The sequence below is a fragment of the Salmo salar genome, chromosome 07 (genome assembly GCF_965601325.2).
Source record: "Salmo salar chromosome 07, fSalSal1, whole genome shotgun sequence".
NCBI lineage: Eukaryota > Metazoa > Chordata > Actinopteri > Salmoniformes > Salmonidae > Salmo > Salmo salar.
Genome location: NC_138297.1, coordinates 43,029,687 through 43,043,139, shown reverse-complemented (window position 1 = coordinate 43,043,139; position 13,453 = coordinate 43,029,687). Strand labels below are relative to the sequence as shown.

Here is a 13,453-nt window from a genome sequence, read left to right as displayed (position 1 = left end):
CTGGCCAATCAAAAACTAGAACGAGCTCTGAAAGAAAATTCCTAGCAGATGTCCTTCAGGAGGCAAGACCACAAGTCAGTGGCAGCAGTGAGGCTCATTCTCACCTTGTCTCTAACACTCTCACCTCTAGCACTGTCACAGACAGGTGTTGGACCGAGTAGCACATCATGGCTTTAGGTTACTAGTACTACTTACAATCCCCCGGTGCTACTTACACCCCCTGGTGCTACTGACACCCCCCTGGCTCACCAGCCTGGCCGGTGGCCACAACAAATACTGTAACACCGTGCCTGGTAGGCTGCGGTAAACAGTGCAGTGACAAATACTGCCTCCCGTGATAAAGTGTTCCAGCTGGGCGTTTGTTTTATAGCTCGGCAGCTCTACTACTGGCGTGGTCGGAGCTGAAGTGGCGATGCTTCAGGAACCCGGGGTCTCTGTCCCAAATGGCCACCTATAGCCCATAGGGCTAAAGTAGTGCACTATAGGGACTAGGGTGCCATTTGAGACACAACCCCAGTCATTTGTCTGGCAGTAATAGGCAGACATTACTTAAGCAGACAGCTCTTTCTCTCCTACTCTCCACTCCCATATCAGATGCTGTAGAGATGGAATGAAATGGATTATTTGGTGGTTGACATTTTAACTGAGAGTGCAGAAGAGCCAATCTACAGAATCATAATAGGGCTGCTATCTATTAGTTCAGTGGACACACACACACACACACACAATTTGATAGAAGGAAAGATAGTGGATCTGAAAGTCACGGTGACACGAATGAAATGTGATTTTGTTTTTTTATCTCCTCAGGCTGGTACAGGGGGTTCGTCCATAAGAATCCAAATGCCAAGGTGGGTGAGACTCCTTTGTGTGTTATTGAGGCTGTCAGTGCAGCTGCTCTTTTCAGATTCAGAAATATCAGCTCTCTGCTTTGATCTGAGGGCTGTGCAGCAAGCAGGTCAATAGGGAGAGGCTCATAGTTTAATAATGTCAAGTTGACACATGCATGCACACACATACACACATTCATTTGTATTGATTATATGCATCATTTACACTCGCTAACAGAATGTGTTAATGGTAGTGCCGTTTAATGATACAGTTAGAATGACATTCACCATTCATTAGCTTGTTTATTCTCTCCCCCCAGGGTATTTTCCCATGCACTTACGTTCACTTGAAGAACGCCCATATCAAGAACAAAGGGTAAGTAATGAGTGTATTGTGTGTGTCTGTTTCCGTGTGTGTGCGCGCGCGTGTGTGTCTGTTTCCGTGTGTGTGTCTGTTTCTGTGTGTGTGTGTGTGTGTGTGTGTGTGTGTGTGTGTGTGTGTGTGTGTCTGTCTGTCTGTCTGTCTGTCTGTCTGTCTGTCTGTCTGTCTGTCTGTCTGTCTGTCTGTCTGTCTGTCTGTCTGTCTGTCTGTCTGTCTGTCTGTCTGTCTGTCTGTCTGTCTGTCTGTCTGTCTGTCTGTCTGTCTGTCTGTCTGTCTGTCTGTCTGTCTGTCTGTCTGTCTGTCTGTCTGTCTGTCTGTCTGTCTGTCTGTCTGTCTGTCTGTCTGTCTGTCTGTCTGTCTGTCTGTCTGTCTGTCTGTCTGTCTGTCTGTCTGTCTGTCTGTCTGTCTGTCTGTCTGTCTGTCTGTCTGTCTGTCTGTCTGTCTGTCTGTCTGTCTGTCTGTCTGTCTGTCTGTCTGTCTGTCTGTCTGTCTGTCTGTCTGTCTGTCTGTCTGTCTGTCTGTCTGTCTGTCTGTCTGTCTGTCTGTCTGTCTGTCTGTCTGTCTGTCTGTCTGTCTGTCTGTCTGTCTGTCTGTCTGTCTGTCTGTCTGTCTGTCTGTCTGTCTGTCTGTCTGTCTGTCTGTCTGTCTGTCTGTCTGTCTGTCTGTCTGTCTGTCTGTCTGTCTGTCTGTCTGTCTGTCTGTCTGTCTGTCTGTCTGTCTGTCTGTCTGTCTGTCTGTCTGTCTGTCTGTCTGTGAGAAGGCAAACAGCCTTATTAGATCAGTCAGTCTGGAAGGTGAGGGAGGTTTATGTCATTTCTGTGGAAAGGAAACGTTAGATAAACATTAGATTAACGTCATAATAACAGAACAGAGGTTGCATTATTATCTGTGTGGGTGTGTGTATACTGTTGTAATTTGATGTCCCTCTCTCTTCCTCTCTCTCTCTGACCCATAGGCAGTTTGAGACTGTCATCCCCACAGAGGACTCTGTTATCACTGAGATGACATCCACCCTGAGAGACTGGGGGGCCATGTGGAAACGGCTCTACGTGGTAAAGAGCGTTCAACACACACACGTAGGAATGCATGCAGGAATTCGCACAGACTTGCATGAACTTACACATACACACATGCATGCAAACACACACGCACACACGCATGTATGTGCCTGCACACACCTCCTGCAGAGAGGAGAATAGACCTGGGAATACCTTTCAACTAGTGGGAAATGTGTTTCCCCTGCAGCAAACGGTGGAAGCTTTCTTTCTGCTTATTAATTACTAACCTTGCTTGTGTTTGTGTCCCTAATAAATATATGTGTTTGTTAGACAGAAAGTATTTATTTGTGATTTTCTTATGGAAGGCTGACTTTCTGGCCCCAATTTTTTTACTCTGAAATGTCTCTCTCGCTCTCTCTCCTGCTCTCTCTCTCGCTCTCTCGCTCTCTTTCTCTCTCTCTTGCTCTCTCTCTTGCTCTCTCTCTTGCTCTCTCTTGCTCTCTCTCTTGCTCTCTCTCTTGCTCTCTCTCTTGCTCTCTCTTGCTCTCTCTCTTGCTCTCTCTCTTGCTCTCTCTCTCTCTCTCTCTCTCTCTCTCTCTCTCTCTCTCTCTCTCTGTCTCTCTCTGTAGAAGAATGAGGGGGATCTGTTCCATCGGTTGTGGCACGTAATGAATGAGATCCTGGACCTGAGGAGACAGGTTCTGGTTGGTCACCTCACCAACGACCGCATGAAAGACGTCAAACAGCACATCACTGCCAGGTTGGACTGGGGAAATGAGTGAGTAGTGGAGAGAGAGAAACATTCCTGCATCCCAGTCCCCCTGTCTTTGAATGTCACACTCCCTCCCCAGGCACACGCTGTGCTCAGTCAGTTTCCGTTCCCCTTCAAACAGACACACCACACGTTCAAACAGACACACACACACTTTTCATTTTGTATCAAACAGACACACACAAACACTTCCCACTGCGTCTCTGTCTCCCGGGCAGAAGGGATAAAACGACACCCGTCAATCCCTTGCTGTTTGGTGTGGACAGACGACAGACGGCTCCCCCCCTGCCTCTTATACCATCCCATGCTTTGAAAGACTTATCTATCCCTGGGAGATTGGAGAGCGTGTGTGTGTGTGTGGGCACCCATCTACGCCTCTATGTCCCTGTGAGACATAGCAGACTTGCAGTTCTGTCAAGTGTGTCCTTTCTGAATGGTTTGATGCACTGTCCTGTGGTGTGTGTGTGTGTGTGTGTTCCAGACAGCTGAGTTTGGACCTGGTACCCCGCAGGGAGTTCAGCATGGTGGACCCAGACGAGATCAGCGTCACAGAACTCTTCAAACTGGTGAGTTATATTCCCAAAACCAGGAACAATTGTCTGAACACTGTTCTCTTGTTACTGTGTATTCCCCACTCACTATTGTTAGGTTCTAAATGAACCGAGTAAAAAGTCACGGACGATTAGTAAAGCTCAAACCAAGTTTATTCATCCAAAGGGCCAGACAGCTGAACTGACAGACATGTTTCCACCAGTATTTAACCCTTCCGCCTCTGCTGAGTCTCCGCCTTACACAGCTAAACATCCAATACACCTCTGTTGCTAGACAAAACTTTAGTGGTAAAACTTTTCTACCTCACTCCATCTGACCTGACCAAATTCCTCACTTCTCACGGCTGTCATGTTGACTTGTACCTGACTGTGGCCATTCTCCTTCCCATAGGATCCCTGATGTCTAACAATAACATATTCTGACAGAATGCAAACGTTCTACATTCCCCTCTCTCGGTGACATGAATAAGGATACTTCATATTTTCAAGTTTAGAAGTCAGAACCCATCACTATCCTCATCAATCCACTGTCCACTATACCTTTCTCTAGCATTAGCCACATAGCTAGCCCTTGTGACTGCTGAGTGTGTGGCAGTATTCTCCTCTGTAATTCAGGTGTGTATTTTACTCTTTAAGGCGGAATATAAAGGTACATAAGTCTCCCTTCGTCTTTCCCTTCCTCACTCTCCTCCCCAGGCAGCGTTTTCCTCCACCCCCCCGTCTCCCACCCCGTAACCATAGCAACCACATCCCCTGCCTGATGCCTCTATCCTGATGTGAGATGGCTTTTCTTTTCCCACACAATGTAATTGAGGCACTTAATCCTTTTTGATAAACAAAGAAGGTACATGGGGATGAGAAAGAGGGGAGTGAGGGATGAGAGAAATAAAAGCCTAATGCATCTCCGTTACAGCGTGTAGGATGTGGAAAATTACAGTAATTCCTTAGTAACTGAGACAGAAGATACAAAGGGGGAAGAATTACTGTTGTCGTCATGGATGCAAAACAATAATAACATCACCATCATAATGACAACGGCAGCAGAGAACCCGTTTCATTTGTTTGGTGACAAAGGCAGGTCTTTATTTGTGTCCCTCCGCATTGTGTGGCTTTATTCAGTTGCAGATAGGGCTGTTGCGGTGACTGCATTACCGCGACACCGGCAGTCATGAGTCAGGACTGCAGTCAAATTCTACGTGACCATTGAGTCATGGTAATCTCCTCTTATGCACTCTGGACATGTGTTAGTAGTACCCAACTCTATGATGATCCTCAGGTCGCTAATGGCCGGGTACTCAGGACTCTATTGTCCCTCTAACCACTCCGACATCAATGCAAATGGCTTTGAAAATCACATCAAACACATGAAAACAGTATGTTGCTTTTAAAACTCACCTCACTGTGACGATCAATTTGAAGAAAGAGGTTCAACAGCAGGTTGAAACTGAGTGTAAAATATGGTCATTGTGGATGTTGTTTCAAAGCCTAGCACAACGAAATGGAAAGTGCTTTCTATGGTGATGATTCATTCAAAACATCCATATGCGTATTAGAGCGTATGCATATGCATAGGCCTATATATGAGCCCAAGCCCGAGAGAGAAAAAAAAAAAATGATTTAAGATATCTTTGGTACATAATTGCTCTAGCCTAAATTAAACAAATTCAGAGTTACCCTACATTATATTGAATTTGTATTTGATTTCGAATATCCTAGTAATAGGGCACTTTTTATATTTTAATAATGAATAGGCTGATGCATTACCTTAAGCTACAGAATATCTCACCACCGCGTTTCCATCTCCTCCCCTCTCTCCTTGCGCCCAGAGAGAGGAGCTGTCAACAGTTTAATGAAATACAAAAGTAAGTGGACACCCCTTCAAATTAGTGGATTTGGCTATTTAAGCCACACCCGTTGCTGACAGGTGTATAAAATCGAGCACACAGCCATGCAATCTCCATAGACAAATATTACTGAAGAGCTCAGTGACGTTCAACATTGCACCGTCATAGGATGCCACCTTTCCAACAAGTAAGTTCGTAAAATTTCTGACCTGCTAGAGCTGCCTCGGTCAGCTGTAAGTGCTGTTATTGTGAAGTTGAAACATCTAGGAGCAACAACGGCTTAGTCGCAATGTGGTAGGTCACACAAGCTTACAGAACGGTACCGCCGAGTGCTGAAGCAAGTAGCGCATAAAAATCATGTGTCCTCGGTTGGAACATTCACTACCGAGTTCCAAACTGCCTCTGGAAGCAACGTCAGCACAAGAACCATGGCCGAGCAGCTGCACACAAGCTTTAGATCACCATGCGCAATGCCAAGCGTCGGCTGGAGTGGTGTAAAGCTTGGACTCTGGAGCAGTGGAAACACGTTCTCTGGCAGTCCGACGGACTAATCTGGTTTTGGCAGATGCCAGGAGACTGCTACCTGCCAACTGTAAAGTTTGGTGGAGGAGGAATTATGGTCTGGGGCTCTTTTTCATGGTTCGGGCTAGGCTCCTTAGTTCCAGGGAAGGGAAATCTTAACGCCATACAATTACATTCTAGACGATTCTGTACTTCCAACTTTGTGGTAACAGTTTGGGGAAGTCCCTTTCCTGTTTCAGCATGACAAAGCCCCCGTGCACAAAGCGAGGTCCATACAGAAATAAGATTGGTGTGGAAGAACTTGACTGGCCTGCACAAAGCCCTGACCTCAACCCCAACGAACACCTTTGGTATGAATTGGAACGCCGACTGCATGCCAGGCCTAATCGCCCAACATCACTGCCCAACTTCCCTAATGCTCTTGTGGCTGAATGGAAGCAGGTCCCCGCAGCAATGTTCCAACATCTAGTGGAAAGCCTTCCCAGAAGAGTGGAGGCTGTTATAATGCCCATAGTTTTGGAATGAGATGTTTGATGAACAGGTGTCCACATACTTTTGTTCATGTTTTGTATGTTTCGTTGGGAAAACATGTTACTATCGATGTTCCTGAACAGATGTCACTTGATTTCCCAAATTAAGCACTGGGTAGCTGCAGGAACAGGGTTGGAGAGGCCTAGGCATACAGAGTTAGGACGTAATATCACCTGTTGTGCAGTGATATATCCACAGTAGCCTACCCAACATGGGACGAACCAGCGGGAAAGTGGCCTCCATTCGCTATTCGAGTGCATACGGTCTTTTTCCTCTTTTCCTGCCCATTTGATAACGGGCCATTTCTAAATCTAAACAAATTTGACATATTAGTAAAGACAAGATTAAATTGAGAATAGTCTGATGGGTGAAATAATGATCACTTGACTAGAGCTGGAGAGAACAATGTGCGGTCTGAGGTAAGGAACAGAGCGCAAGCTTCTTTTGCGGCTTTCTCAAATCGCCATATATCTTTTGATCTGTAAGGCATTCTAAGGTTTGCATCATTCACAATTTACCTTTGCCACAAGTACCTCTAAATCTAGCATATAGGACCTGTTTCAAATGATCACTTTTACGCTCAACATAGCTACTTCGTATGTGCACTCTAACTCCGGGATGGGAAAAATATCCTTTCTATGTTACCCAACGAAGTTCAATTATAATCTTCTTACTATAAAATCATATAATATAAAATAATGGCATGGGACTTATAAGCTTGTCTTGTCAGCTAAATGAACAAGCCTACAGCCTATGGCATGAAGAATAGTCAGATAACATACAGTAGACCAACATATTCTGTTCTTCTGAATTCATTTTCTTCATATCATAATGTTTCTCTAGACCTGCCTAAAATAAATAATGGATGTATTGTGATGGTGTATATTCAATTGATTTATTATAATTGTTTTACTGTTCATGTTCCAAATGTGCGCATCAGCAGCTTGTATTCGTGGAGGCCCGGAGATGCTATTCGTGTTTATGTTAATTAACGGTCAATTACCGTGAGACCAGCAGTCTTTTGCATGACAATAACCAGCAGACAAAATTACACGACCGCCACAGCCCTAGTTACGGATGAGTGCTTTGCAGGATTAACCTTGTGTATGTACAAGGAGATGTCTTCTCTCTGAGTCCATCCACCAAACCCTACAGTTACTATAGGTGAGAAACAGTCCCGTGTGGCTCAGTTGGCAGAGCATGGTGTTTGCAACGCCAGGGTTGTGGGTTCGATTCCCATGGGGGACCAGTACGGATATTGTTTTTAATGAAATGTATGCATTCACTACTGTAAGTCGCTCTGGATAAGAGCGTCTGCTGAATGACTAAAATGTAAATGTGTGCACTGTAAAACATGTATATTTGGATCAACCGAAAACAATTGTCTGTGTAAAACCCATTTTGTACCAAGTACATTTTTTATTTTTACCTATACATTTCCTGTTAATCAAAATATTAAGTTGTTTGAAATAAAGACTCTTTCTTTACATAAGACTTGTACATTAACTGGTTACAATATTGTAACCAGATGGTGACCAGCTCTTTAATATCACATTACGCAGATATTATTTAAAAATCCTGTACAGTCATTCTGAAAAGTACTTTTTCCTCTCATGGCTAACTGCCAGGAGGATCTTATATTCATGCGCTCACCTTGAGTGACAGCTCTTTGAAATGCCTATGCCAAGCAACTTGGATGCAGTGTTGCAGTAAAAATCACCTCAAGCTAAATTGGTGATGCACAAAACAACTCAAGCAACATTGAAATTGCATCAACGAGATATATATATATATATACCTCTCCCATTTGGCATGTCTTTTGTGCTGCGTTTCACAGCAGCACTGACGGATGTGTTGACTTGACAACGGTGTCAGAGTTTTCAACGACCCTTCCCCCCCTTTTGTTCCATGCTGACTGAAGACATAGCTAGCCACTATCTAGCTAACACCAGACACAGATAAAATGGGAAACATATAAGTACATTTGCCATATGTAAATAGGGTAAACTTTTAATTATATTTGCTAACACCCTACAGTAAACATTTGGCACCAGTAGAGTAGCTAGCTATCTATCTATATAAACCATGCCCATCTGCATAACCATCTATATAAACCGTGCCCATAGGGCGGTGCAGAATTGGCCTATGGTCGTCCAGGGTAGGCCGTCATTGTAAATAAGATTTTGTTCTTAACTGACTTGCCTAGTTAAATAAAGGTTAAATAAAACATTTCACCTTGTCCCCTTAATAATAAATCAACAGTAACTTTATGATCAAATTTTATCAATGTAGAAGCAACAGAAATTTTTCATGCTTTGATCAGATTTCCTTCAAATATCCTCTAATTTCTTTATGATTCAGTGCTGGCAGTGAACATATAATCATAAAAGAAGAACATATTACTTGGAATGACATTCACTCTCACGGGTGGCCAAAAGAACTAACAAAGTCACACCCCCAATAGGCCACACCTCCAGCTCTTCTGATAGACTGCTGCTGCTACATTGCTCCCACCGCTATGCAATGCGCTTGAGGTGTTGAAAGCAATTTAGAAGCTTTCATCAAATTCAGAAACTGATATTGATCTGTCAAATTATTCATTTGATTTCAGACACAAATGTAATAGAATACGGTGAACGAACCAAAGCTTAATTTTGGATCATACCACTCAGAAAAAGCACTTCAGATGAACAACAGTACCGTTCCTCTTTTTACAGTGAGTATTAGAGAAAGAAACTAAGGTGCACTTGGCCAACAAAACACAAATGATTTGCGTCAGAGCATGAGTGTTCGGTTAGATGATTTCTTCAAGAATACTTGGTGGAGCATGGCGCTTGGTTCGATTCCCAGGACCACCCGTACGTAAAATGTATGACCCGCATGACTGTGAGACACTTTGGATAAAAGCGTCTGCTAAAGGGTATATTCATGTATATTATTACTTTATTGTGACCCGATCTTGGTGATTTAAAAAGCATCATTTATTCTACTATATTGCGCCAACCTCTCTACCGGTAATTCAGATGTATGTTTAGGACCACTGAGCTGTAGGTCAGAGAGCCCAGAGCAGAGCAGGGACAGTAGGGCTCACTACACTGTCATACTCAACAGTGGTGATGGATAGTTCAGGTTTACCTCGGTCAACATAGTGTCTCCATTTAGCACTAGCACACATGGAGATGGCATGGAGAGAGAAACCTGTTTCACACTATTGTACCGACCTGAACCGTGCTGGTCTAGGATATTTTATTTTCAGATTGTCCTTTGCCGTATGTTTCATGTGATAAAGGCATAATGGAAGGATCCTTATATACTGTAGCCTTGATTATGTGATCTCTTAAGAATCTCAGTAGTGTAACGGCTGTCATTCAGTAGAGAGGACCAAGGCGCAGCGGGTTGCGTGCTCATCATATTGATATATTAAATAAATGTGATCACAGGAAAAACAATAAATGACAGTTTAACAGGCTATACTTACTACAGCAGTGCTAAAGACAACTACCCACAATTAACAAACAAAACACATCCCTATATATAGGACTCTCAATCAAAGGCAACTACAAACACCTGCCTTCAATTGAGAGTCCAGCACCCAATTACCTAACATAGAAAATACTAAACTAGAAAGAACATAGAAATACAAAAACATAGAACATAACCCGGAAATAATAAATCAAACACCCTTCTAAACAAACCACCACCCCGAACCACATAAAACAAATACCCTCTGCCACGTCCTGACCAAACAATCACAAATAACCCCTATACTGGTCAGGACGTGACAAGTAGGCTGTATTTAACTCTCTCTCCTTAAAGCCCAGGGACATTTAGACTGTTACAATACTTGTTTCTGTTTCACGCTACTTGCTAGAAAATATTACATGGTGAACCTGGTCCTCTGTAGCAGCTGGATAGTGAGTTCGCTTCCAAAAACCACCCATATGTAAAAACTGTATGTATGCATGACTGTAAGTCACTTTGGATAAAAGCATCCGCTCAATGGCATAATTATTATATATATATTATGAACAATATTTGAATGGTTTGAACGGTTGAGTTACAATACTACACTGGTATTAAGTGAGGCAGAAGCAGTCACGTAAGTCATTGTCTCCCCTCGGTTACTTAACGTACTGTACAGTAGAGACAGAGAAGAAAGCCGCTAGTGAAATTCTATCAGCTGTCTCATAAGCCTATTCATTCCAGATGAAACTAAACTGGGAGATTAACCCTGTTACGCGAGCCGCAGAAAACATAACGTCTCAATGCCTGCTGGTGCCCCCTCTCCTCGCCTCTCTTCTCCTCCTCCCTCCCAACATCTTCCTCGCCTCCACCTCTTAGTCCTCTCCCTGAAAGAAAAGTGAAGATGAATGCAGGGCAGGCTTTGGCGGGGACTATAGCAACCATCTGGTGTAGGGAGGGAGTGAGTGGGTGGGTGCATGCATGCAAGAGTGCAAGGAAGACTTGGACTGGGTCCTGGCTCGATGTTTAGTTGTTTGCCACCAGTCCTTCTTTTGTCCTTGTACTGGGCGCCAACACTGACAATGACTAAGGAAGATGAGAGTTCATTCTTTTTCTGTCCTCAGTTTATGCAAACTTGTGCAGTGAGCTGTGAATAATCTGTATTAAGGCGTCAGCATGCTTCAGTTCGGCTGGCGGGTAGCCGAAGTCGGCTAGGCGAACCGAACGAGTGTGCCCGCATACTCCCTTAACAGACATTCGCTTGAAAAACAAGAAACAAGTGTGAATAGTACTCTTTGTCCATTTTGAGATACCGTAGACAGTATGCACTTCCTCAAAACAGTCAGAAGGTAACTCAAGAAATCTGTCAGTAATTTTACGTTTTATGCTGAGATCTTAGTCAAGCAATTTTACATCTAACTAAGATGTTTGGTGCAGTATTTCTGAATAAGAAAATGTTCATGAAAACGAGTCGTCTCTCGTTGAATGACATCAAAGACTTTACTGAGGAATCCTTACTGTTGACCAATCACCGACGAAGGGGCGTAGACTTTGGCAACCGACTTCAGCTTGCCTCAAGAAAACATTTTGTGTGCCCGAACAACCCAAAAAAATACATACCAAAGTCCAAAACAAACCAAAACGTCACAAAATGTCGTCATAATCTATGCATGAACTCTTCCAAACTGTTTCGGCTGGGAAGCATGCGGACGCCTTTACAGTACTACCCCACACACTGCTGTGCCAGATAATAATGTAGAGATATACTGTAGATCTGGTTGAATTAATACATTATTATACAGTGCTTAAGAGCGCATAATACTTGATGCTGTGGGTACATTGTGCTACTGTTCATTCTATCCCAGTTTGACATGGCTGATTGTGCTGTGTGTGTGTGTGTGTGTGTGTGTGTGTGTGTGTGCGTGTGCGTGCACTCTGTGTTGTGACATTCTTCCTATAAAGGTGTAAATGGTGTGTGTGTGTGTGTGTGTGTGTGTGTGTGTGTGTGTGTGTGCATTTCCTCATGTGTGTGTGTGTTTTTTTTCCACAAAGAGGGCAGCATATTAACTGAAACAAATTAGATTTGGGCGACTATTAAGGAAGCGTGCTGTGAACGCACAGCCTCTGGGATTAAATGGAATACTTAACACGTTTTTGAGAAAATAATATGCATAGCTTTTCCACAGCTTGACTTAAAGGGCCAATCAGCAGTTGAAACAATAAAAAAGCATTTTCCCGCCACTGTTTTGGTAAAAAGTTGATGGATGGGTCGGGAGAAATGATCTATGGATGGAGGTACTGACCATCTGTGATATCAAAATTATAGTTTTAACCATGTTTACAAACATTGGAGTAAAATAAGTGTTCTAATGCGGTGTGACAGTTAAACTAAGCTCCTGAGGCATTTCTAAGTTATATTCTTCAAGAATCAATGGGTACATATCATTCATTTATACGTCCAAAAAATGGATGTTGCAACTGCTGATTGCCCCTTTAATGGGATTTGGAGCGAAAGGGTGAAAATGCAGCATAAATCTGAAATTACCTCGTTCTCTTTACCTGCTCTACTCAACCAGTTATAAAGAGCTTTCCTCAACTGAGATGAAAGGCAAACGCCAGAGTAGACAGAACAGCTTAAAAAGCCAATGCTGCCGTTTATTTTCACAGAGCTACTGTAGGTCCACTTTGAAGTGTTTAATTCAAGTCAAATTAGATCATACATTTTTTTTATGAAGGTCAACGCTGAATAAATCAGCTCATTGAAAAAGGGAAAGTGATTCAATTGTGTTCATGGGATAATCTCTGCACTCAGAACCAACGATAAGGCTGTGTCTAGATGCTATAATAAAAGACCTGTGTTTGAACTGGCTGATGACCACCAGGGTTTTGACATGTCTAATCCTGTGTGCACACATTACAGAGCGTTAGCTTCCTGTCTTCATGACATCCCTCGGTCAGATAATAAACAACCGGTAGACCCGTGTTTGCACCGGCTGATGACCATCAGGGTTTTGACATTTACGACCCTTTTGACAATAAATCACCGCTAGACTGGACTGGTGTTTGCACCGTCCAGATGATCTCTGATCCTGTTTGTCCACACTACAGATGGAGCACCGTCACCGTAAGAAGGAGACTCCGGTGCCGGCCAGCACGCACCACCTCTTCGTCCACATGAAGAGTCTGATGAGTTCCAACCTGGGAGAGGAGCTGGAGGTGTTCTTCCACATCTACGACGGCAGGGAGAACAGACCACTCAGGTAAAAAAAACTAAAAACTTTCAACAACGTTGCAACCGCTGTGACTGTATGTTTTGATATTAACACAGGTATACTACTTAGAATGAAACACTGTATTGGCATGCATTCTCAGTGATGTGCTACTATCGATATGTTGCTGACTTCAAAGTCTAAGTTATAGTATGTGTGTCTTGCATCCGCTGGGGGCTGCCCCAAATCAAATTCAAAGGGATGAACACATTTTGTGTTGTGTTTTATTGTATTGCACTATATATTTAAGTAGGTAGGGTAAGTAGGGTCTCATGATGTTGTTTTGAAGTGAACA

The 13,453-nt window shown here is 43.3% G+C and overlaps 1 protein-coding gene across 6 annotated transcripts in view; it reads left to right on the top strand.

Moving 5' to 3' along the window:
- The window catches only part of LOC106609220 (dedicator of cytokinesis protein 4), a 141,859-nt gene that overhangs the window by 41,246 nt on the left and 87,160 nt on the right, over positions 1-13,453 (top strand). For 4 of the 6 annotated variants that reach the window (XM_014207750.3, XM_014207752.3, XM_014207753.3 and 1 more), the window contains exons 3-8: positions 808-848; positions 1,148-1,203; positions 2,165-2,285; positions 2,837-2,985; positions 3,461-3,545; positions 12,998-13,149. In XM_014207750.3, the coding sequence (XP_014063225.1) occupies positions 808-848; positions 1,148-1,203; positions 2,165-2,285; positions 2,837-2,985; positions 3,461-3,545; positions 12,998-13,149 (604 nt within the window). The remainder of the gene's footprint in view (positions 1-807; positions 849-1,147; positions 1,204-2,164; positions 2,286-2,836; positions 2,986-3,460; positions 3,546-12,997; positions 13,150-13,453) is intronic. The other 2 variants (XM_014207754.3, XM_014207751.3) reach the window with 1 other exon arrangement.